We start from the raw sequence: 24,821 nt of genomic DNA on the forward strand, positions 1-24,821 counted from the left end.
TCCCTTTCTGACTTAAGCACGATGGAACGGAAACTGTACATTCCCGACACTAAGAAGTTTGTGGACTTTTTAGTAGATCGCGGAAGTAAGCATCAGGGCAAACAGCTGATCAAAGGTCGACCCAGGTCGCGAATCATTCCCATCGCACCCCTAGCCAAAGTATCACCCAGCCGCGACTCTAAATTGAACGTAACAATGACGTCACCCAATCAGAACGTGGTCCAGAGAGCCGTGGCGGCTCAGAAACGAACTAAGGCTATAAAACGCAAAGCAGGAGACAAGATTGTCACTTCGAAGAAAGTACGTCGCGAGGGTAACAGCTCTAAACGATCCTTCATCGAGTTTAAAGATACCCCCGCTATCGACCCCAGAGACATCTTCAACCAGTAACCATGTCGGTACTGACGGAGAAAGAGTTTTCCGAAGCCCTGCCAAACAGCTTAGATTTATTCGAACTGCCACCCTATCAAACCAGCATCCTTCAACATTACTACGAGAACGTAAGGCCACTGTCCGTCATCACCGATTCCAGTCCGGTGGAATTTCAAATACCCAATGGAGGGAAAGACTACATCGACTTGAGCAAGACCCGACTTCACGTCAAACTCAAAGTCACTCACACCGACAAAACGCCCTTAGCCGATAAAGAAAAAGTAGGGCCCGTCAACCTCACTTTGCACAGCTTGTGGAATCAGGTGAGCGTGTTCCTACAGGGACAACAAGTGAGCTCCAGCAATGCCGGTTACCCTTACAAAGCTCTCATGGAAACCGTCCTCGACTACGGCGCCGATACCAAGACCAGTCAGCTGACCAGTCAGCTGTATTACAAAGATTCGGGTGTCACCGTGGGTGATTTTAACTCCGCTGATCCCTATGCCGGTAGCAATGACGGTCTCATTAATCGAGGAAGCTTCATCGCCGGAAGCAAGTCGCTCACCCTAACGGGACCCCTCATGGAAGACGTGTTCGGTTTCGACCGTCATCTGGTGAACGGCGTGGACGTGGGGCTCAAACTGTTTCGCTCCAACACGACCTTTGTCTTGATGTCCGACGAGACCGATAAACATTACACCGTCGAACTACAAGACGTATACCTGAAAGTATGCAAACTGAGGATCAACGACGCTCTCATCGTGGCCCACAACAAACAGTTCGAAAAAGCCAACGCCCTGTACCCGTACGAACGATCCATGATCAAAATGGCCTCGGTCGCCTCGTCCAGTCTGAGTTTTAACTGGGACGCCATGTTTCAGGACGAAGTCCCCAGTCGACTCGTGGTCGCCTTGGTGAGGTCCGATGGGGTGAACGGATCGTACACGGTCAATCCCTTCTGTTTCCAAGGCGACATCGTTAAAAGCATGGGACTGTACTTGAACGGTACCAGTGTACCCGGACGACCGTTAGAGTCGAACGACGTCGAGGCTTACGCCGGTCTTTACGACTGGAATAACGAATGGCGCAAAGACAAAGGTTTGAACTTGGACCGCACGGAATTTTCCGTAGGTCATGCCTTGTACGTGTTTAACCTGCAAGACATACAAGGCGACAGAGGGGAATATCTGAATCTGGTCAAGTCGGGTAATCTACGACTAGAAGTCCAGTTTGCTCAAGCCCTCGCCCATACCTTCAACGTCATCGCCCTGGCCAAGTTTCCGGCCCTCATCGAAATCGACCAAAGCCGTAACGTGTTTCTAAAGTAGACAATGTACAAACGACAGTTACAGTGTGCCATCCGTAGCGACCCCAGCCTCCGTACACACGTGGTGGGTGTGTACGCGAGAGATACATTAGCTAACATCACCGTACCTTCCAGTGGAAAACCATGGGGATGTGTGGCTAACACGGACCTAGCACGTGGCGAGGGTCAACATTGGGTTGCCTTTTACTTTGACGGGTGTGGAGTCGGCGAGTTTTTTGATAGTTATGGACAGAAACCCAGTTACTATCATCGTGAATTTGAATATTTTATCAAGAGACATTCTCGCAGTTATCGATATAACACGTCTGTTTTACAGCAATCAAGTTCGAGTGCTTGTGGATTCTATTGTTTATATTACGCGTTACAGAAATGTAGAAATAGTGCTAGTTTACGAGATATCGTACAGATGTTTGGTACAGACAAAACACGCAATGACGCGTATGTGACTCGCTTTATCTGTGACTATTTCAAGTACTGTTTCACGTGTTTTACGATATAACACGATCTTTCCTCCTGTAGAGTGGTAGACGAGTCAATAAAAACAGAGAAAATGTCTATTGTGTTTCAGTTCTATATATGACATGGACGTATGTATATGGTTCAATGTAAGTTGGGTTATACGGTTTTCATGATTATTTAAGATCAAAGTCTCACGAGTACGTGTCATTGTCGAGTGTGACACCGTACGATTCAGACATGGCGAGATACGTCCTGCGACATTACACGTTTTTCAGACAACTTCTTTCGTCGAACGATTACCAAGAAACCTTGCGCGATATTCGCAGCATGAACGGCGAGCAAATCAAGGGTACTAAAGCCATCGTAAAGCGATTGCTCGATGCTCGCATCCCGGTATCACGCGGTGAGAATCGTCGTTTCTTACAGCCTCATCCCCACAACCATTATTTGAGAATGTTGCGACGTATCGCTCGTCCCGACACGACGAATAGAAGCATTAAGCGAACCCTGTTAAACCATACTCCCTTGATTCAGTTTATATTCGAGTACGAACACGTCAGACAGGTCAGAGACGAAGCCCAAAGAGCTCTCCAAAGACTGGCTAGACGTCAACAACGGCCACTCGTACCGAGGGCTGCATAAATAAGCCCGCACCGGTGACAGAATGTATCAGTTCAAACAAACACTCCGTGAAATATGTCCGAGAAATGTTTGCTCCCTTTCATCACACCTACCACCTTGTCCGTAATCGGGGGCACGTGTAGCGGCAAGACCTATTGGACGAAACGCCTGTTAGAGAATGCCAGTACAGTGTTTGATAAGCCACCCGACCTCATCGTGTACTGTTACGGGGTGTGGCAGGATCTGTACGCCGACGTGCAGCAATCTATTGCTAACATTCAGTTTCACGAATCTTTGCCCAGCGAAAGCCAACTACGTTTGTGGTCCGATCAGTCGTGCAAAAACATGATTCTCGTGTTCGACGATCTCATGATGGACATATGTACCAGTAAACTCATGTTAAACGTATACACCACCTTGTCGCATCATCTGGGTATTACCGTAATCAATCTGCTACAGTCCGTCTACCCTAAAGGTCCCTGTTCACGGACGGTGAGCGTGAATACGCATATATTCGTCTTGATGAGCAATCCCCGTTCCGCTCACGAATACAAGATTTTGGCCTCGCAAATATTTCCAGGTCAAAGCAAGTTTTTTTCGGAATCTTACAAGGATGCCGTGGAAGGGAGGAAATACGGTTATTTAGTCGTGGACGCCTCGCCGTACAGTGACCCGGAATACGGACGCTTACGCACCGGCATCTTACCCGGCGAACTTTGCACCCTCTATTTTCCCAAATAAAAAGCGATAAACACGCTTTAGTCGAGTCAGTCTTACAGCAGCCGCGCTATGAGCAAGGTCTACTTTTGGACCATCGTGTGTAACCCGCCACCCTCTACCTTGTCCGTAAGAGCTACCCCGCACCATACCGAAGAGATCACCTTAAAAGAGAGCCCTACGTGGTTTTCATCGAAGGAAGCGTGCATCACATCTCTTAAAGAAGCTTGGCGTATTGGAGTGGACCAACCCGATTCATACGGCGGGCCTGTAGGTTATACGTACAAAAAGGTTCGCTTCACACCATGAGCGAGTGTATTCGAGATAACGTGGATTTTCTCCACGTACTGAGTCGGACTAAGCCTGTACAGCGTAAAACGTTACTGTCTCATCTGTCCAAAAACCAGTTTAAGGCCATCATCACGCTGTTACATAACATTATCATCGGACACATTACCGTGACGGATCGCGAGAAAAAGACCTTGTACCGGTACAGAAAGATCATTCGGTTACTAGCCAGCAAACGAGAAGGATACAGAGCTAAAAGGGAGTTGCTGGTTTCTTTTCACTTTATATTACCACCTTGTGTGAGAGCGCTCGACAGGTATTTCGCACCCGAACATGACGAAACCCATGATCCTGTTATCTCGCGAGACGTACCATCGCCTGATCCAACCTCCTCCGAAGATGGAAGCCAACCCCCCTCCAGCCCTGAAACCCCCACCAGCCCCTATGCTACAACAGCAGCAGACTCCAGACAACACTACAACTGAGGAACCACCGGCTGAGCGGGACACGGCCATCCACGATAACATCGCCTCACATATCCCACAGACAACAGGAGGAGGAGGGAATGCAACAGTAGCGAACCCACCCCTCCTATACTGTCAAGATGTTTTATATCTACTGTTACAACGCGTCCACTCGAACGACCGAAAGGGAAAGTTAGTGTCGCTATGGCAATATCTCAACCAACAAAAAGAGCTCGGCCGCATTAACTGGAATGCTAACCTCGAATGGTTGGATAAACACGGACACCCTATAAAGCATTCTAATGTGATTGACAGTATTCGACAGTTTGTGTTACACAGTAACGATATAAAAGATGTTGGATTTCAAGCATTTACCCGTCAACTGAAACATCTACCCAACTCACAACCCTTTTTCTCTCAGGTGGGAAAAGGCAAGAGAAAACGAACTCAACCCATGTTCGTGCGTGGCAAAGTGAGGGACGGTGTTCCCGGTGCGAAGAAGAAATTCAAACCATTAGAAACTGTAAAATAGTATGGAATCTCTCTTGTTGTTAGTTTTAAACGTGAATTGATAGAAAGTTTGTCTCATGTTGCCACTGGAAACTGTGTATTAAAATGACTATACTGTCTTATGTATCACCATTAACGAACTATTAGTAATAAACACTGAATCGATAGAATGGAAGTCTCGTGTTGTTTGTGTGAATGTTATGCGGTATATAGAATCGCAATACGCTGAAGTCGCTCTTAAAGGGCCTGTCCCCTTTGCGCCTACAATAAGCACCCTACCCACACCCCCATTCGCTAACAATACACATAATAGCGCAAAGCATCGCCCTCCGAGACTAGGGTGTAGAATGGCTCCCATGAAACTAACTTTGCCTCTTTTGCTTACAGCAAAGGAAACCAGTTTTCTTTTCTCACGCGTGTCGTCAACCGCAAAGGAAACCAGTCTTATTTTCTCACTTAACAACAAGGGAAACCAGTCTTATTTTCTGATAAGTTTGCACTATGTAGTGAACTTATAGAAGGCAGTACATTCTATTCCGAGTGGGTACGGGACTCGTATGCGAATGGATGTATTATTTCATACACGACTTCTAGAAAGCAGACCTACATGGCATAAGACATACACGACTTCTAGAAAGTAGACCTACATGGCATAAGACAAGACAAGACAACCAACACTCTTTCAAAAATAACATAGATTTATTCATGTAAATACATTTGAGAAACCAAAATATCACAAGTAGTAAAGAGAATACTTTTGATAGAAATACTTATGTTTATCACAATATGTTTATCACAATATGCTTCTAATAATAATAAATAAATAAATAACTATAATATGTACACTACTGGAGTTGAGGGAACGCGCTTGGGACTTATTTTGTTTGTTTAATTTTCTGCTAAATTTTCTAAAAGTTCGGCCAAAAAGGTGTCGGTGTCATCCAACCTGTCATCACGGGAAGGCCAAGGACAAAGCTCTAGGTCTAGAGGGGCTGTGTGAATGCCATCGGCTAGCACTCGACGTTTACAATACAGATAGCTCAACCCCTGACGTGTCTGTTGATAGGAACACATGGTATTCCCCTTGAGTCGGAAACCTCTGTTCAACCCCTCGCCGGGTACTTGCGTACGTAAAACATCTCTAAACGCTCTTAGTGGTGTTTTCAGTGTGCGTTTCGAGATGCCTTTACAGGAGAATTTTACCCGGCGTTCGAAATGACCGACGACAGGGGTGCTTGAACGGAGGCGTCGGGCCTTGTTATTGACGGGCTTGTTGCGACCGAGCCGGCGGCGAGCACGGCGTAGTAAACGTTGTGCTGTACGTACGCTCGAACTCGGCGTTGGCTTTGGCGTTCGCTGGAGACTGGACTGTGAGACTAAGTACGTTTTACTACATAGTCCGATCATCTCGTCTCCTTCGTACTCGAGTTTGAATAAACCCGGAGTACGTTTGTCGTGAAGGGCGTGGACGGAACAGCAACTGCGTGGAAACCAACGCGTGACGTGGCTGTCGTCCGGGTTATGGTCACCACAGAGCCCCTTCAACTGGTCCTGGTACGCCGACTGTTTGGTGGGTTTAATGACGTCGGACAGACATTTCGCGCTCAAGGCCATGTAAGCGCTGTCCGTGTCCATCTCCATGTATTCAAAATCGCTACGATCCACGTACACGTCCATGAAATCGTAGTAAAATTGAAGCATGCGCAGTTTGGCGTACTGCAGGATGAAATACCCCAGCTGCACGGGAGTATCGAGGCGTATGACTTTCTTGGCTTTCTCCACCTCGAAATAACCCCCGCCCAGTTCCGTCAATTTCCTGAATTGAGGGAAATTGACTTGTGTGCTAGCCGCCGTTTGACCACACACGTACGAGACGGTCTGATGTTTTTCTTTATTGATCAAAACCGAACCGTACGCGGAGTTGCCCGTAAGTTTAGCCGTATCCCCGCGAATGGCTGCTGAGGGATCTCGGTCGGCTTCTCGTCTGGCCGAGCACACGTCCCGAACGAACTGCTGAAAACACGCGTTCGGGGTGTACTCGACGACTTGGTACACGCGATCGACCACCATGCCGTGCTGTAAATACCATTGCAACAGAGGGGTGGCGATCAAGATTTTCCGCGCCTTTAACCCGCCAACGAGCATACGGCGCGGTTTTGTACTCAAGTCGTTTTCCCTGATGTACCCCTGCATGTGTTCCCCGATAATCTCGAACGGAACTTCTGCATTGCAAAACAAGGGAGTCATCTCTTGAAAGTACTCCTTCGGGGAGAGACGAGTGCCGTGAGGGTTCTGTCCAGGCATCCAGTGGTCGGGGACGCGAATGTCCACTTCCACCATGCCGAAAAGTTCCCCCTTTTCCACAGCGTTCAACATGTCCCGCTCCGAGACCTTCTTCCACGCCTTCTTTTGAGTGAAAGGTGGTTGACGATCTCGAATAAAGGACGAGAGCTGGGAATTAGTTTTGCACTCGGCGCGAAAGTTACATTCCCACATTTCCACGACCGTGTAACCCAGATCACGGATGTAAGCAGCGCGCGCTCTGGTTGCCTTTAGTTTTTGTTCTAATCGTTCTCTTGATTTTTCCTGAGCGCGCGCTTTCGTCGTGAGGTGACAATGGTGGCCGTGGAAATAGCATCCATGAAACTCGAATACGGTCATGGAGCCGGGAATGAACCCATCCACCAAGTACGGCCCGACTCGTTTTTCCCGCCCCCAGTTTAACTTGTGCCGAATGTCCCGCCCTTCCTGCTCCCTCAACCAATCCATCCAATCGTACATGCACGCGTACCTGTCCCTGCGTTCCGGCTTGAATCGATTCTCGGCTCTCCTACGCACGAAAGGACCGGTGGGCATGGGCTGATCTATAGCCCACAAGTATAACGCGTTCGCGTCATACCCAACCACCCTTTTACACCGTTTTTCGGGATGGCCTCTAATCAACGTTTGATCGGCTTTGTGGTACCTCGTGAATATGATAGAAGGACCGCCGACCACGTTACCCTTCACGGTGTGATAGAGGTCTTCGTTGCGTTTATCGAACAGAGCAAAGGAGACCCCTAACTTTCGACTCTCCCGGAATAGTTTCTGACGGGCCACACCGGGTACCGACATAGTGGTTTTAAAGAGGTCGATGCCATCCTGGAAATAAAACCGCTGCATGGCTTGTACGGCTTCCACAAAGGGACCCACGTCCAGATTGTTATACCACTCGAGGAAATCTCGAAACGTGGACATGCCTTCCCGTCTCCAAACTTCCTCGAGCTCGGCATAATTTTCCTCGATGGATTTCACACCGTCGTCGAGGACGGACTTCTGTTTGAGACTGGAATACCATGCCTCACCCAGAGGGGGAAGCCGAGTTTCGTTTAACTTATCCGGAGTGTCGAGATACTCGTACGGGAAAAATCCCTTTTTCTCTTGCACTCCGAATGCTTTCAGAAACTGAGCATAACTCGTTCCGGGAGAGAGATATTGCGTGACGTCAAGAAATTTGAAACTTTGATTACTTTGACACAAGTAAGCATTGTTTTTCTTGACGGTGAAAGCCTGAGATTCGACGTCGTCGAGAGAGAGATGTTTGGGTAGTTTTTCCTTAATGATATTCAGATCGTAACGAGCTGAATTAAAACCGAGGACGGGGACTTGAGAACAGTACCCCAGAAGCTTCCCGCAGAGATCGCTCACGTGCTTTCTCCACTTAGCCAGGGGGGTAGAGTGTGCGCGAGTAGACTTGCCTTTGGCGGGGTGGTTGTCACCCTTCCTGACGTTGACATCATCATCATCATCATCATCATCGTCGTCGTCGTCGTCAACAGTCGCCTGGTCCTCGTCAGACAACAATTGCATCCACTCGCGCAAGCGTTCTAACACCCCTTTATATTTTTCTTTGGATAGCTCGTTTACGGCTTCTCCTATTTCCGTCATGTATGACAACATGGCAGCAATCAGTCGATCCGGATCGGAATCGACGATGCAGTGCGGCGAAGTAAACCCTTCCACATTGGAACACACGCTGACCGAGATGGGGTGGTGTTCTTGCGTCCATCTCAGTTTCTGGGTTCCGGTATTCATCGGTTTCAAAAAACACTCAAAATCGAACACCACGAACCACGGGAAATATCTGTCTCTAGGCTCGACGACGAAATCGAACTCTTCCAGCTCGTCAAACACGGTCTTTGGGGTGTGGTGGAAACCACCCGGGAACCGCAAAGTCGTTTGAGCCGTGCAACGACGTTGGTGTTCGTTGCATTTGATTTTGCGCCGGAAGAGGCGTTCGCACGTGGGACACTGGTAGCGTTTACAATAGATGTTCATATTGGTAATGAGGGATAGGTGATTTTCGAATTGATTTAAGTACATGTGTTCCTGATACAACCCTCTAGATTTATACACGGGTTGAGCTATCCCCGTCACGTCTAGAGTGAACACGCTCACATTCACACGGAAACAGGCTTCAAAGTGACACAGGAGAGAAGGGGGGGAGACCCGCGTACTCTTCGGGACGAACTTGATACAAAGATTGGAGATGATGGTCCCGAGTGTAGGCGACCCACTGATAGTAAAGAGCTTTGGTAGGCTTTTCTAGTGATGGTCGAGCGGATGGATCTCGATACAGAGCCAGACACCGGAAAGCACATAAATGGTCCTCGTATCGTCGACCAGAATTAGCATTATAATGTAAACAGATAATAGCTTTATGGTGTTTCAGATAATCGGGGAGAGCAACAGGGGGATGGCCTAAAGGAAAATTCATTCTGTACGCGTAAAACTGTACATTCGTGATCAAAACGGGTTTCCATTTGGTATCGGGGCGTTGTTTCAATAGATAAGACATCACATCTAAGCTTTCCAGTCTCTGACGCAACCGTTCGAGATCCCTCAGCTCGGTGATATAGAGAGGACTAGTAAAGAGCGGATCGACAGCGTAAGGATGGAAATAGCGATAGCGTCCCGTCTCCACGTGACGCAGGATGACACCGAACGCTAGATTGAACCTAAAACTATAACTTAATGATTGATAGATACCCCTAGCGCGTTCCATCAACTCACCTATCGAAAAGTTGTTGCTGACGGGGAGGTTGAATGTCGAAAACACCTCCCCGGGTTGGTCCCGCGCGAGGATGTAGGGAGCGTCCAGGTCATAGGCTTCCTGGAGTCCGGGCTCCGTCACCTTGCCAGTGCTCTCCTCTACCCACGGGGCGGGACCTTCTCCCCATGGGCGTGGTTGGAGCTCACTACCAACAGCATCGGTATCCATACTCCCGCCGGACTGCGATGGTAGGACACGGTGTCCCTCTATCATCTGATGACGGTAGAGAGACAACCGATCCTCGAAACGCCTATGACACGTCCGGCAGGTAGTACAACCATCCGATGCTGCGATGCGGGAACACGAGGGAGCTGGTGATAGAATAAAATTCAATGTATGAATACTGTGCTCGCCTATAACAGCATCGTTCACTCACTCAATCACTACGAGCTCTTATGCTTCAAATAAATATCATGACTTACACGTGCTATATAATACTTCCAAAGCGAATACATATGAACACCATGACGGATTGAACTAATACATATAATTCAGGGCTACCTAAAATCCATAGCTTATAAAATACTATTCAATATCTACCTCCACTAGCACGACAGTTTCCCGCCCTTGCAACCTGCCCCGAGGAGGTGGACGGTGTAGGCTGGTTTGTAGAGGTTGTCCCTGAAATACAAAACAGTTAACTGAAAACATCCCAGTCAATGCTATCTATATACAAACACACGACACACATATATGGAAACCCTATGTGGTATGAACCTCGTTAATACTAACACTCGTACATGGATGAATGAAGTGATAGATATTAGATAGATAGATACAAAATAGAACTCACCCCCACTAATCGGTACTGCACTGGAGGTAGACGGCCGTGCGTCATCACGCGACGTCTGTGTTGCGCCTGTGGAGAAAAGATATGTTCAATCTATAGCATCTGAGCATATTTTATTCGAGTGAAATGATAAGCTCGAAGTCACGAATGTGATATTTTCAATACAGTTAATAACCCATGTCTTTCACACTTTTACTTCAGATGGCATTATGAACATTCAACTTACCGCTAGAATGACACCGTCGAAAATGCACGGCCAAGTCACGGGGAGAGGGGAACACCTCGGGGCATTTCTGTATGTAGAAATAAAGCAGTGTTCTTAAAGGGACTGTACGAGTTTAGTAACGATACTCGTACTAACATAGCATGATGTCCTTGTTTTCAACATAGAATGAACCACATGTGTTTAAATGAAAATTACCTTTTAAAAAGCATAGGAAGATAAATAAAAGTCCCACACATATTCCCTTAAATCTAATGATGATTACATTCACGAAAATAAACTTACGCTACAACGGTATTCCGATAGGCGTTGTTGCGAGCAGGCAGCGCACTTGTGCTGGTTTAGTTTTTGTTTGGAAGAAAAACTTTTAGAGCATTTCTCGCACGCGTAACGTTCACCCTGGTGAACAGATCGCATATGACGGGAAAGGTTATCTTTTCTATTAAAACCTTTCCCGCACTGTGGACAGGTGAATGGTCTGAAAGACAAAACATTCCTTTTAATTCTCGCTAGAGATACAACATTGTTTTCTTCATAAAGTTGGTAATGAGTGTTACTCATAATCACTTTTACTAACACATACCTTTTCACTCAGCCTGAAACATGTGTAAGCTGTGTAGTATTCTCATTTAATATAAACGAAATAAGTCATTAAGAAATACACTTACGCGTTTGATGAATCCATGTTTTCCTTGCTGACTGTTGAAACTGAAATGACGCTCTGATATTCGGGGTGGTGTTTATATAGGATGTTTCTATGATGAATGATTGCCATATAGTAACTGGCCATTCAACGCACCTGTATAGCTCACTGTCAGCATGACTGACAGCTTGGGATACGGACCACCCATATACCCATATAGATGCACCTGTGTATCTGTCTGAACGGTCACACGGAAACGATGTTGAACATTGAGCAATTCAGATATTATTATTATGTACACACCTGCGCGTTGGCTATCTCGGTGCCTGACCTCAATTTTAGTAGTATAGTCTAGGCTAGTATAGACATAGTAAAGTCATCCTATCCGATTAAGGGTGAGTATTGTAAACATGAAATGTCTTATAGATTGCTTCCATCACTTTCCCAACAAACCTAGCTTCGTGCCGTGACACTGCTACGTGTACTCATCAGTTTTCTATTGAACATAGACATGGTTCTAACTATCTATTGTCAAAATAGCACGTTCTGAAGTAAAAACTGTGCACATCATGTTACAGGGTTAAAACTCAAACCGCACGGTTTATTTATCATCGCGTTAAATGGAAACGCTAGCGTTGAAACATCAACTATGCAAGTCGGGACAGGGTTGAATAAGTGAACGCCCTCTATACAAATGGTTCACAATAGTACGCAGCGCGGGGTGATTCGAAATCCGGCTGCCTTCAGCGTTATAGTCAATGCAGGGTGACGTGACTACCTCGTTCTTGCGCGCTAAATGTAATTAAACGACACTGCTAGCTTGCTGATTGTGTAGTCTTATCTATTTTATCTCTATGTATTTTTTTCCATACAGGTTGTCTAACGTTCATGGTGTACAACGTGTAGACCGTACAAGATGAATTTGATCCGTACATTTTTTTCCCTACATTACACGGTGTATATCGTGTTGACATAACCCGTCTCTATTGGGGTATGGTCGTACTTTCAAGACACACCCTGCATTCATCAAACCAGATCGCACGCTCTCGCGAGCGCGGGTTAAACGACGAGGCCACGTCAGTTGTCAAGCGCGCTCAATTCAAACTGGGCTGACGGGTACGGTCTGTCTATTCAAGGCAGCACGCTATACATTTAGCCCTATTCATAACCTTTTACTTTTGTTTTCTTATGAATTCTTTTCTGTCTTATAAACACACACCTTTCATTCCCCCTCACCTGTGACGTGCTGTTGATGCATGAGTCATCCTATCCGATCACGTGACTTGGATCAACCAATCACCTTCCCTATTTTCACTCAACCTCCCTCAACCAAAAAAGGTTCCTGCGGACCCGTTCTATACTACTCAGAGGCGTCTACAGCAAACAGGTACCACCGCTGATTGCCCTCGGCCAGGTCGACCACGTGTGACATCACATGCAGAGGATCGTCAGATTGTCTTACGTCACCGCCGTAACCGATTTTTGATGGCTACATCAACCAGAAATGAACTGTTTAGGGGTAGACTGAGTGCGCAAACTGTTCAAAACTGTCTGAGAACTGCTCACCTTCAAGCACGACGGCCATACTGCGGGCCGATTCTGACTCAATTACACGGACATCAACCTCAATTGTGGGCACAGCGACACTTACGATGGACTCAGAGGAATTGGAATCAAGTTGTCTTCAGTGATGAATCCCGATTTAATCTTCAATTTGCTGATGGTAGGGTGAGGGTGTGGGGGCGCCGTCATGAACGTTACGCCCAGTGTTGACAGGAAGTTGACAGATTTCGAGGCGGAAGTGTCATGGTGTGGGGTGCTTTCTGTGGCAATGCATGTTCCAGGCTTCTTGTCATCCGTGGCAACCTCAACGCTGCTGCTTACCGCGACCAGGTACTGGCACCAGAACTTCTGCCTTTTATGGCAGCACATGGACCCGGTTTGATCTTCCAACACGACAATGCCAGACCCCACACAGCAATTTTGACAAGGAATTTCCTTCAGAATGCGGGAGTCAACGTCATTGACTGGCTGTCAAGGTCTCCCGACCTCAATCCCATCGAACACGTCTGGGATGCTCTTGGCAGAAGTCTGCGCACTCTCCAGAACCAACCACAGAATTTGCAAGATCTTGGCACCATTTTGCAGCAACAATGGCGTCGTCTTCCGAATCATGTGTTCACAAGGTCCATGTGGAGGCGTTGTGTGGCAGTTGTCAACGCACATGGTGGCCATACACGCTACTGAACTTGTGTGCCATCAGATTCTCGTGCTTGAGACTAATGATTCAAACTGTTGATGTTATTACCGAATGCCGTAGGTGCTTGGAACAAATTATGGTTACCACCGTTAATTAAAATCCTTCTTTGGACATTAATGATTAAAAATTACCTTCTCTGATACATTTATCCGTTGTATATCATATATGGGATTACTTTTAAAAATGTGAAGTTTTTAATTTGACTCAGTATATAAACTATCGATTCTAACAACACCCCAACCCGAAACTCTATTATTCCAGCCTTCTAAAGTTTCTTGTATCCGCTGAATTGAAGCATATGGACTCAGATTCGGTTATAACTTCTTGGTTGCTCCGGAAATAAGGTTCGGTATATTCTGCGTCATTTTTATTCAATGACATTTAAACCGTCAGCTGGTATTTTATACTATTTAAATCATCTAACTCCTCGTTAATTTTGCTCGATACTATGGGCTTAACATCATTAACATCCATGTTGGAATTAATATCCATCTTCCAACCTCTTCGCTATTTACCAATGCCGGCTGTGGTTACAAATCTGGGGTTTGTTTATTCCAAACCGAGTAAATCAATCAATTAAGCTTTTCTCATTCGAGGATAACCTTTCAGCCCACTTTTTTTTCGCTTGAATAAACAATAAACAATAAACAATACTAACATAAACAATAATGACCTTTGACCCCTTTCCTACATACAGAACACTTATAATTTATATTTCCCTGTCTGATGTAATAGGCTGTATACCACAGTATATACCAACGCAACGCCGGTTGCATTGAATTTGCTTACCCATGAGTGTAAATCTACACAGATTCATGGTTATACACCTATCATATCATTTGTCTTAATGCAAATCACACCTCCACTTGGTTGGTGATTCATCGCTATTTTCATACGTAATAGATCATAGCTTCTGCGTAATTGTGTAGCTAAAAATAGACACACCGGTCATGGTGTCATAGCTGATAAGACTCAGCCTCATATAGTGTGTTGCCAGGTCATAGCTTGTGCTAATAATGTAGCTAAATATGGACACACCAGTCAATCCAAAAACTATAAACGCTATGTCGCGGTGTTTCTGAGCCTCTGACGGTGTATAAAACTGAGATAGTGTTCGCCTTGGTATTGGGTAAAGTGTCTTTCCGTAAACAAGGAAGTATTCGTGCATGGCAGATTCAACATCCTTAAATGTTTGAATTGAATGTCCTTGTTTACAAAGTTCATCATTGATAAAATCTAATCTCTCCATTCTGCACCTTGCCCATTGTGACTGGGCTGTTTCGAGTTGTTCTGATGCTTTATTATGTCTTTTCTGCTCCTCTCCTTTCATAGTAGAAAATAAAAAATTACTCCCCGAAAAAGCTAGAGCTTTAACAATAGCTCCACCGACCATCATCTCAATTGATGCCATGTTTAATAATATAAAATATTCAAATGTTTAATTACTTCATTATGTCTTCTGGGATAAGCCCTTGTTTGATGAGCATATCTTTTGTTGCCAATCCTATATGAAGAATCATCATACTGATATCATAACCATTAAAATCCAGCTTGGGTGGTGTGGCTTTAGTAATCACTTTAGCTATACGGGCATAGCCAATGGCCACCGCTGAATGATACGTTGCGTTTACCAACATTTTACCGTCTGTAACTGCAGTAGTCATTGCTTTACAACATTACATGAGGGCTTAACTCTAATTGAACCTAATCTAATTTTTAACCTGTGGTGTTTTCTCTTCTCCGGTCTTATAAAACAACCATACCACTGCTATAGCAACAACCCCTAGGACAAAGGGAGCCCAAGTTTTAATCGGGCTATGTTCAGTATTGTGTATTAGTTTTGCCTTCCTCGCTAGCGCACCCTTCCTACCGGCTGCGACTTTTCGAGGATTCTTAGTCACTCTGACTCTTGACTTGTGGTGCAATCGCTTGTGGTGATTGTGCAATCGGTGTTTGTGGTGTTTCCTCGTTCACTTGTTCTGCAATCAGAGTTTCCTCGTTCACTAGTTGTATTTCCGTCTCCATTTTTAGTGAGTGGTCACGTATGTTTAAATTGACAATACCTAGCCGTTATTAAAGGGGTGGTAAGTGGCGCTAAGAACATTCCGTATCTATGATAAAACTCACAGCTTACTGTGCTTATAGCGTGTTCGATGAATGGGTCTTTCTCTAGAGATTCGCATAGATAACATGCAATTTCCTGCCTGGATAGGTAGAAACGTACTAGCTACAACTGTGTATAGTTGTAACATAGCCGAACCTATTGTTTTAGTCATGGTAGCTCCCAGTCTAGACTCATAAAGCGCATACAGTTTTTTAATTTCTTCGTCGGTCATGTTATCAATTTTTTCAGTGGTATAATTTTCCCCAAAATATTGGGAAAATTTTCCACCGGCTACCAAAGCCGCGAGTCTTTCTTTATGTTGATCTCTATGTTGATCTGTAACTACAGGCTCATCTTGGAGCAGTTGTTCGATAAGTTCATCGCATTCCATAATGTCATACCTAAGGATATATTTAAGTCTAACATAATGAAATATTGCATATCCAATACAGCCCAAAATAATAAACTGTTGCTAAAGAATGAGTATTTCAAACAACATTATTACATAATCAATTATTACATGTTCACTTTTTTAACATTTTTGCCATAAATTTGCTATAATTTTCCTATTTTTGCTATATTTTTGCTTAGAATTTGCTATAACTTTTGCTAAGCATTTCCATAAGCAGCTGGTTGATAGGTTTTTAATACGAGTTTACAGTGCTTCGTTTCCGCTAACAGTTTTCTGACTTGATCTCGCTTGAGCTTGGTAGAAATAACATCATTTTCGCGTTGACATTCCTCAAATGAATCTCGGTCTTTGCAATGAAACAGGGCTACCGATTTGGTCTGCTCTCCGAGATCTTTCAGAACAGAGTTGTATTTTTGAGTAAGTACCCAAACGCTATGCTCCATATGCCATCCGGAGAATGCTAAATATGAAAGCTTATCTTTCTTTTTGGTAGGTTCTTTACTCGCACTGCAGTCGTCTATTATGAAAAGGGTTGATTCTCCTTTATTCATGAGATAGTCGTAAACAGTCTTGTAAATGATCGCCCAGGTCAACTTTGTACACCCCTGGATCATTCATTACCCAATCTCTCGATAGGTATGTTTTATTAACGTTTATAGTCGGGCACAGAATAATAATATGAACGAAAACATCCCAATAATGACTTTGTAAAATATCTAAAATAAAAGCGTTTTTTCCCGCAACCCGTTTGCCCACAGATGATAGCGCAGTGCGGTTCATTAGGTAAAAGATTATTAATAGATCGCTTGAATTCTGTATATTAAGTTGCGCGTCCATAATCACGTACAAATATATGTTTAATTTACCAGCCGCTTCGAAGAGCTTCGTTATCTATATAGCAACACCCTCACTGGCATTTTCTATTCTCCGCCCACTACTGTTGTAGTTGGTCATCATCTGTCGTTCGCATGTCGAGCCATAGCGCATATGGTAAGGAATTCAGCTATCTGGGCTTCGTTTTATAATCTCATCCCACTGTTGATATGCTCGCATGACTTTACTATATAGTTGATTAGGCACACCCTCGATAGTCAATTCCACTTTTGTAATCTTGGGATTGTAGAACTTCTCGGTACCTCTTTGAAATGCTTCAGAGGGGTCCTCAAACAACATTAAAATACCCATCAATGATTCCGCTGGGACGTTTAGATTGATATTCCACGTCGTATCTCATTTTTTCCTGGTGATCTTTCCGTGCGTGTCGAAGCACGCGATCGTACAAAATGGCTAAACTTTCGGTATACTGGTTACGAATTTGTCTGGCTAATTCAGGATCTGTTATCATATCATACTCCAGTGAGATATTATCAATATTTCACCCTCAGTAAGTTTGATTACTCTGCTGTAGTCATTAAAAGTGAGTTTGTATTCTAACCTATCGCCTAGGGATGCTGATAAAAGGGCATGTGATTATCTAGTAATTCAAAGTCGAGCAGGATATAGAACCGGTTAACTAATGCAACAGCAACAGCCTTATCTTCTACGATGGTATTATCGCCACTGTCAGAACCCACACGAAGTCTCATTGTGTTCCGATTACAAATACCTTAGTACTGTAAGTTTTCCCGTTTTTTAGCCGTTCTCCAGAGATCCATGTAACAGAAGTGTACATCGCTATCGTCAATACTCAAAACTTCATTACGGCTAATTTTAATCACGATTTTCTTAACAATCGCACAACCTATGTTCTGAACAAGCTCTCTGATCAATGGTACTCGGGTTATTAGTTATAGTTACAGACTGGCGAATTGCTTTGACCCCTAATGGATCCCGAAGTCTACGTTGTAGGTTTAACTTGCGTCGGTATTGCGAAGACATTGTTTATATTGAAATTATGTAACCTTATGTTTAATATAAAAATGGATGATTTTAATCTAGATAACATAACTGATACTTGTACAATCGAAGAGGGTACTGATGAAACCATCTTTATGAATCTTAACGATGAACTTTTGAAACCAGCCGTTAATGATTATTATGATGCCTTAAAAGAACCTCCTATTGGTTGTGACTATTCAAAGTTTACGATAGATAGACTGATAGTAAAGGAATATTGCGACTGCGTGGCTCTCCGGATATTGATCTTATGAATTCTCGTAAGCCCCTAGCCTTGTCTACGATAGCCAGTAAACATGGCATCAACACTGTTTGTAATGAATTAGGTTTTGTAGGTTACTCACGAGAAAAACTTTCTGCGAAGACTACTAAGCTTCTTCAGACTGTGCGTACTGAACTCGGTGCCATAGATAAAGATAATTTGGAAGAAAGCTCGAAGCTGGCCTCGGACGGACTTGGAGAAATCTTGGATACCTACTACGATAATTCCACGTTACAGGTACCATCCTTGGAGTTCAGTATTAGGGAATTACGAGGCCTTGACAAGGAAATGCAAACAATGCGGGGAGAACTCATCAATGATATAGCCAAGCTATCTGAACTTGACAAGCATATAGCTTATGAGAAAACAAAACTTGAACAGGCAGGCGATGAATTCAGTAGACGTGGCAAATAAGATTATTCATTTCTTATTCAAGTTTTTTCACAAGGAAAAATGTTTTCTCTAAAAAATCCTGGAGGGGCAACTGATGGCTGTGGTTTTGAAGATATCTGTGGCTTGACTATTCCCGTTTCACCTGTGTTTGTTTGCGTTATTAATTCGGTGTTAATATCTGAATTAATACCTGTTTTTTGTTGATCGGTAGCAATAACAATTTTATTATTACAGCCTATCACTTGGCTAATCTTAAGTTCCATATTACTCGGAGATATGTATAGTCCTGCCCCATAAACGTAGTCTTCTTTGGATTGAGCGTACTGTAATACATCTTGATAATGCTTTATAGAAGATGGTATGTCAACTGGTGAATTAATAGCATCCTCTACGTTTGCAACAAACTGTTTTTGTGCATCGAGTACCGTCCCAGAACCGATTATTCCCGTTCGTGTTTTACGATTGTGCACCAAGAATTGCCCATACATGAGTTCTTATTGATTCATTAACTCTTACAACTCCTGGGTTAGTAAAATTATTTTCTGTTTTATCATTAAGAAATTCATTCCAAGCGTTTGCGGTATCGTTTAGTTGCACAAATTTTGTAACAATATAAGCTAAACCACTCTTAAAGCTCATAAGATCTCCTCTCCAATCGTTACTCAAAAGTTCCCAGCCGTGATTAAGATTATGCATTCTTACAAAAAGATTGTTTTTCTGTAAAAACTTAATGGATTGAATGGTTGATGAGTTTTTTTAACTAAATCATCACTTTCTTCTTTAACAGTTTTTTGTCCACTGTACGGAACACCTAGACCATGGTTAAGTCGTTTAATACGCCAATCTTTACTCGTAGAAATACCAAATTCCTGACAAATACGTTCATACGCGAACCTATTGTACGGATTACTTGATGCATTCCATGCTCATCCTGCGGTAATGGGGCACTAATTTCTTTAAGTATACGTCTAATCTGATAGTACACGTGAAATGATAAAACAGACTTATTTAGTTCAAATCCGTTGGTATAAAGAGATACACCACATCCTGTTTAACTGGTTTTGCCAAAATTGCATCGAATTGAGGAACCAATCATACACCATTTTATCGCTAGTTCCCGTGACCCTATAGAACCAAATCTTTCTCATCATTACAATACAAAAAGTTAAAGCGGGGTATTATTTCAGACCTCAAAATTTCTGTATTAGATGTAAAACATCAACCTGTACATATAGGATACTTGAGTGTAACACTCCATATTATAAATAATGGTTGATTCATCAGGCACTGCATGGAACGCATAACCTTAGACAATGTAATACAATTGCGCTTTCCGATCTTGGAGACACAGAAGGATTCGATAAACCCGGTACCGATGGCAAGTTATACGCTTTACATTTACAAGATAATGTATACAAGCGGAAAGAAATTGTATTCACAGCTAATCTAGGAGATTTAAGTGATATCGACGTTATTAGACTCAATAAAAACACCTTATACAGTCTTACTCGCAATGATGATAATAAATGGACTATGGCCGAAGCAAAAATCGAGTGGCTACTGAATATCGTCATTACCCCACCGTATGTGATGATGGGTACGGGACATAATTTAACTAAGATAATGAATAGTGGTATCGTACTCGGGGCTTATATCCCCTCAAAACGAAAGAGTGTGTTAGTCGCTCCCCTGCCAGAAAACCCAGGTCATATGTTATTGAGTCGTCCAGCATTAAAAATGTTAGTTTAAATTTGGTAACTTAATTCAGTGATATAAAGCAGAACTTGAATGCTATACCTGATCTTTCTACAATTATTATTGAAGTCTTGTTTGGGGATGCAACAGAAGATGCCTTCGAAATATTACCAGGTCTATCAATTAAATGGCTCAAGAAACACGAGCGTCAACGTTGCAGTATTCTTTATATGGGAGTATCACCCGTTGCAACCCTTGAGGGGGTCCAAGTTAATAAAAGTAAAAGTATTTCACTTACTGAGATATTTATGCCACATAATATACATTTAATAAAGTTGATGTATACTCTCAAAACATTGAAGCAAGACCAATTAAAGACTATTATATGATATAATAATATACATTATGGGTTTATATCCGGTGCTCGATGAAGCATCTGAAAAGACGGATAGTGTTGATGGATTTTGATTACATCAAATAAGCTACATAAAACATCCAATAGAGAGAGGGAGTTGAGACTTGGATTGTATAAAAAGGAACGCAGAGCTGTGAATGCTCTCCACCGAGTTGACACTGCGCTTGTAACAGCTGGCATGGGACTCTACGGTGGCCCATAAGACACATGGAGTCTGTTTTTCAATATTTTGATGTTTCACTTACTTTCATCGTAACCTTTGCAAATTAACACAATTTGTCATACAAATATGTGATAAATCATGTATAAAAACAACCGAAAACATGGAAAATGTACTTTCAAGTAGCTATTGAGTCGCTGAAATGTGAAGTGAAAATGTAAAAAACAAAAATGGAAATGTCAAAAACAAAAACGAAAATGTCAAAAAATAAAATGAAAATGTCAAAAAATAAAATGAAACCACCGCGGCGGAAATAGTTATCACCTCGGTGGAAATATTATCACCGCGGTGGAAATAGTTTTCTGTGTTTTCATTTTTGACATTTTTGCTTTTGTTTTTGACATTTTCATTTTAGTTTTTGACATTTTCGTTTTGGTTTTTGACATTTTCATTTTAGTTTTTGACATTTTTGTTTAACTTTTCAGCGATTCAATATCTTCTTTACACATCATTTATCACATATTTGTAAGACAAATCGTGTTAATTTGCAAAAGGTTACGATAAAAGTAAGTGAAATATCAAAATATGGAAAAACAGGCTCCATGTCCCTTATGGGCCACCGTAGGACTCGGTGTAGCCGGTGTTTGTTAGTATGGAAGTAGCAGTCGAGTAGGACTGGCAGGAATAGCGATAAAATTTATTTCTCGTAAGTTGCAAAAGAAAGCATTAGAACATGATAATATTCGGATACTTGCCGAAGAAAGGTTGAACAGCATTGAGGATCATATTTCAACAGCACTGGCTGATTGTAAGATATCCGAGGAGGAGTTTCGTTTAGTGTTGTCAGAACTAACCAAATACAATGCATTGAAGCAGAAGATTCAATCCAATTCTCGTAAGACCAGTGGTATTAGCGAAGATGAGAAAAAAAAAGTTCATAGAACAGGGGAGACAACAAGCGCCTCAATTATTCCATGCCAAAACCAAAGAACTGGTTGGAGATTGAAAATAGATTATTTGATCACGTTTAAACAAATGATTACATAAGTCTATAATAATGTCAACAAAAACATTTATGCTCCGGGACACAGGGTATATATCATATCAGTGATGTCAAACCAACCAAATACGGTCATCAATTGTTTCTTTCCAATTTCGGAAAAGAGTATATAGTCTGGTCTCCTAGTAAAATGGACGAAGAACTTAGTAAAAATGTTGAATATCACTTTGTTCAAAATAATGGTATGCGTATGAGTCAAAATGACAGAGAATATTTTCATTACAATCTAGTTTAGTCTCATGACGATCATTGAATCGCATCATCATTTTTGCATAAAAAATTCCCTCTGTAGTAGCAGTATAGGTATATAAATCTGGCTCCAGTGGAGTTGCGGCAGAACTGTCGTTACTTATACTACTCAATCTGTTGGTGTAATCTAAACACTGTCAGCTGCATCAACCTCATAATCAGCAAATAATTATAACAAAGTAGTCAGGTTTTCAATACTTCCCCAACAAAAAATCGTCTTCACTCAGATATCATGGCAATATATTCACCAAAAAATAAAACAAATAATGTTGGACTGATCATACATCCTTGTCTAGTTCCAACTGTACATGTACTCATTAAGCCCAATCTATGTGTTCACATGATCTAAACTTGGAATATGGTGTTCCCTCGTTATCGCGCCCTTCAATATAGCGTTAACTATGTTATAAATGCCGCTAAAAGTTACTTTTGAGGCAGTTTGACTATTAAATGTCAACATAACGTTTTTGCATTCGAAATACGTGTAACGCAGGAAGTCCTAACGGTGACGGGTCAAAATCGTTCCATATGTCAAAAAACATTCTGCATACAATTTGTACCAAAGTGCTACGCTTCTGGTTCTTATAATTTTAAGTATATATGGTGGAAGCTGCAACTTAAATAGCACGATTTTGGAATATATTATTCCTGTTAAAATATTAAGTTCAGATACAATTTCTTCCGACCATTGCATCAATTTTCTTTAAGGTGGTATCACTGGGTACGTTTTAACTGAATCACCGGTTGATTGGGAGGAAATGCGTGCACAGCCGATTGTTAATTTCCGGCTCAGTTTACGAGAAAATACACACGGTAATCTTAATCTCTGCAATTAAAACAATGCCCTTGAGTGCAGGAAATACATTTCAAATTGTAATTCATCATGTTTAGTGAAGTTTTATATCAAATTTCATACTTTTGTTGACCAAGTTTGTTATACCTGTTTATTCATCTGAAGGGATACGATGTGTGTGGTTTTTTGAAAGCGCATATTAATACTCAATAAATCTTTTTTTTTACACTATGAATCATAAATAACTTCTATTCTTATCTTTTTTGAACCTCTGAAACGTGCCACGTAGATCGTGTTAGGTAGGCAGAGCATGTATACTGTTTTCTTGGTAATCTACCACCTACGACTCGACCTTTGTTTAACAGCTGATCATCTATAACTCTCATCAATTATTTTGACCCCGAAGGTAGCGTTGTAGCAAGGGATCACTGTACATACATTTAAGCACATTAAATTTCTTGAAATTCCATTCTTTGTAAACACATAAAATACAAGAAAATGCTGTACAGAGTCAAATGCTTTGGCAAAATCAACAAGAGTCATCAGAAAGATGACATATCCCCCCGGCAGCTGTCTGTAAAGTAACCACAAGTAAATGTGCAATTCTGTATGTAATGAGTCAAGAGCTGAATGTTCTTGAAGAAGCATACATTGTTTACCCACAAAAGATCCACCATGGTCGCATCCATATGAAATGGAAGGTAAAACAAGTGTGTTTCTGTGGGGTATTTTTTATGCAAACAAATGACAAGAAACAATAACTAAGCAAGTGTATAGACAGCAAAGTCATCTATATCCCCCGCCCAATTTAACACGTTATGGTCCCAAACCAGGTAACTGACCCAACATTTCTCTTAGCCCATGTCAAAATAGCTGCAATGGAAATTCTAAAAATAAACAATTCTAAAACTCCTGAATATCAAATGGCACCAGTTCAGTATGTGCTTTATATATAGCATATAATGTTTGGCAAGGACATATTTAACAGTTTAGTGAACCCACCCTATATTAAAACTTAAATCCAACTTGTTGCCATGTAAACGTAAAAAAATAAAATGTCTAAAATTCCTAAATAGCAAAAGGCACCAATTCAGCATGAGTCTGATGGACATGCAAAGTTTTGTTAGAAAGTTTTTGAATTGGTTTTGAGTTATGCTCCGGAAACGAACTCTACCCTATAGAACCTAAGTCCAACTTGTTACCATGGAAACGTAAAAAATATTTTAAAAATTCAAATTCCTAAATAGCAAAAGGCACCAGTTCAGTGTGTGCCTGCTAGACATGCAAAGTTTTGTAAGAAAGTATTTAACGGTTTTTGAGTTAACTTCACCATTGAGTGATATAAATGCAAAGTTTGATAGATAACAGTTTCAGAGTTCTGCCCAGAAAACAAACATCACTCGCAAAGTTAGCCTATGTCCAGCATGCTTTCATGAAAATTGGAAAATAAAAAAATTGGAAAAATTCCAAAATAGCAAAAGGCACAACTTCACCACTTAGGCGACACTTTTTTTTATTTCTTGGTTTACGGATTTCAAACTCATTTCAAAAGTGAGGCAAGCCAATTAAAAAAAAGAAAAGAAAAAAAAGCCTCACATTTTTTTTACCTGAATTTT

At 42.3% G+C, this 24,821-nt stretch overlaps 3 protein-coding genes across 3 annotated transcripts; 1 reads left to right on the top strand and 2 right to left on the bottom strand.

The window, feature by feature from the left end:
• Window positions 1-392: 392 nt before the first annotated feature.
• LOC124152932 lies at window positions 393-1,700 on the top strand. The gene has a single exon (XM_046526019.2). The coding sequence runs from the start codon at window positions 393-395 to the stop codon at window positions 1,698-1,700; it is 1,308 nt and encodes a 435-aa protein (XP_046381975.2).
• Window positions 1,701-5,727: 4,027 nt separating this feature from the next.
• On the bottom strand, window positions 5,728-9,208 carry LOC125374772. The gene is made up of 2 exons (XM_048386302.1): window positions 5,907-9,208; window positions 5,728-5,875 (listed from the first exon to the last, which is right to left on the bottom strand). The coding sequence occupies exons 1-2, from the start codon at window positions 9,118-9,120 to the stop codon at window positions 5,862-5,864; spliced, it is 3,228 nt and encodes a 1,075-aa protein (XP_048242259.1). The 5' UTR covers window positions 9,121-9,208; the 3' UTR covers window positions 5,728-5,861.
• On the bottom strand, window positions 9,208-11,752 carry LOC125374773 (zinc finger protein 835-like). The gene is made up of 6 exons (XM_048386303.1): window positions 11,532-11,752; window positions 11,149-11,341; window positions 10,867-10,933; window positions 10,644-10,709; window positions 10,391-10,471; window positions 9,208-10,161 (listed from the first exon to the last, which is right to left on the bottom strand). Exons 1-6 carry the CDS (start codon window positions 11,651-11,653, stop codon window positions 9,215-9,217), a joined length of 1,476 nt encoding a protein of 491 aa, XP_048242260.1. The 5' UTR covers window positions 11,654-11,752; the 3' UTR covers window positions 9,208-9,214.
• Between the last annotated feature and the right edge of the window lie 13,069 nt (window positions 11,753-24,821).

This window comes from Haliotis rufescens, unplaced genomic scaffold (assembly GCF_023055435.1).
Source record: "Haliotis rufescens isolate VD_foot unplaced genomic scaffold, xgHalRufe1.0.p SCAF_6, whole genome shotgun sequence".
Taxonomy (NCBI): domain Eukaryota; kingdom Metazoa; phylum Mollusca; class Gastropoda; order Lepetellida; family Haliotidae; genus Haliotis; species Haliotis rufescens.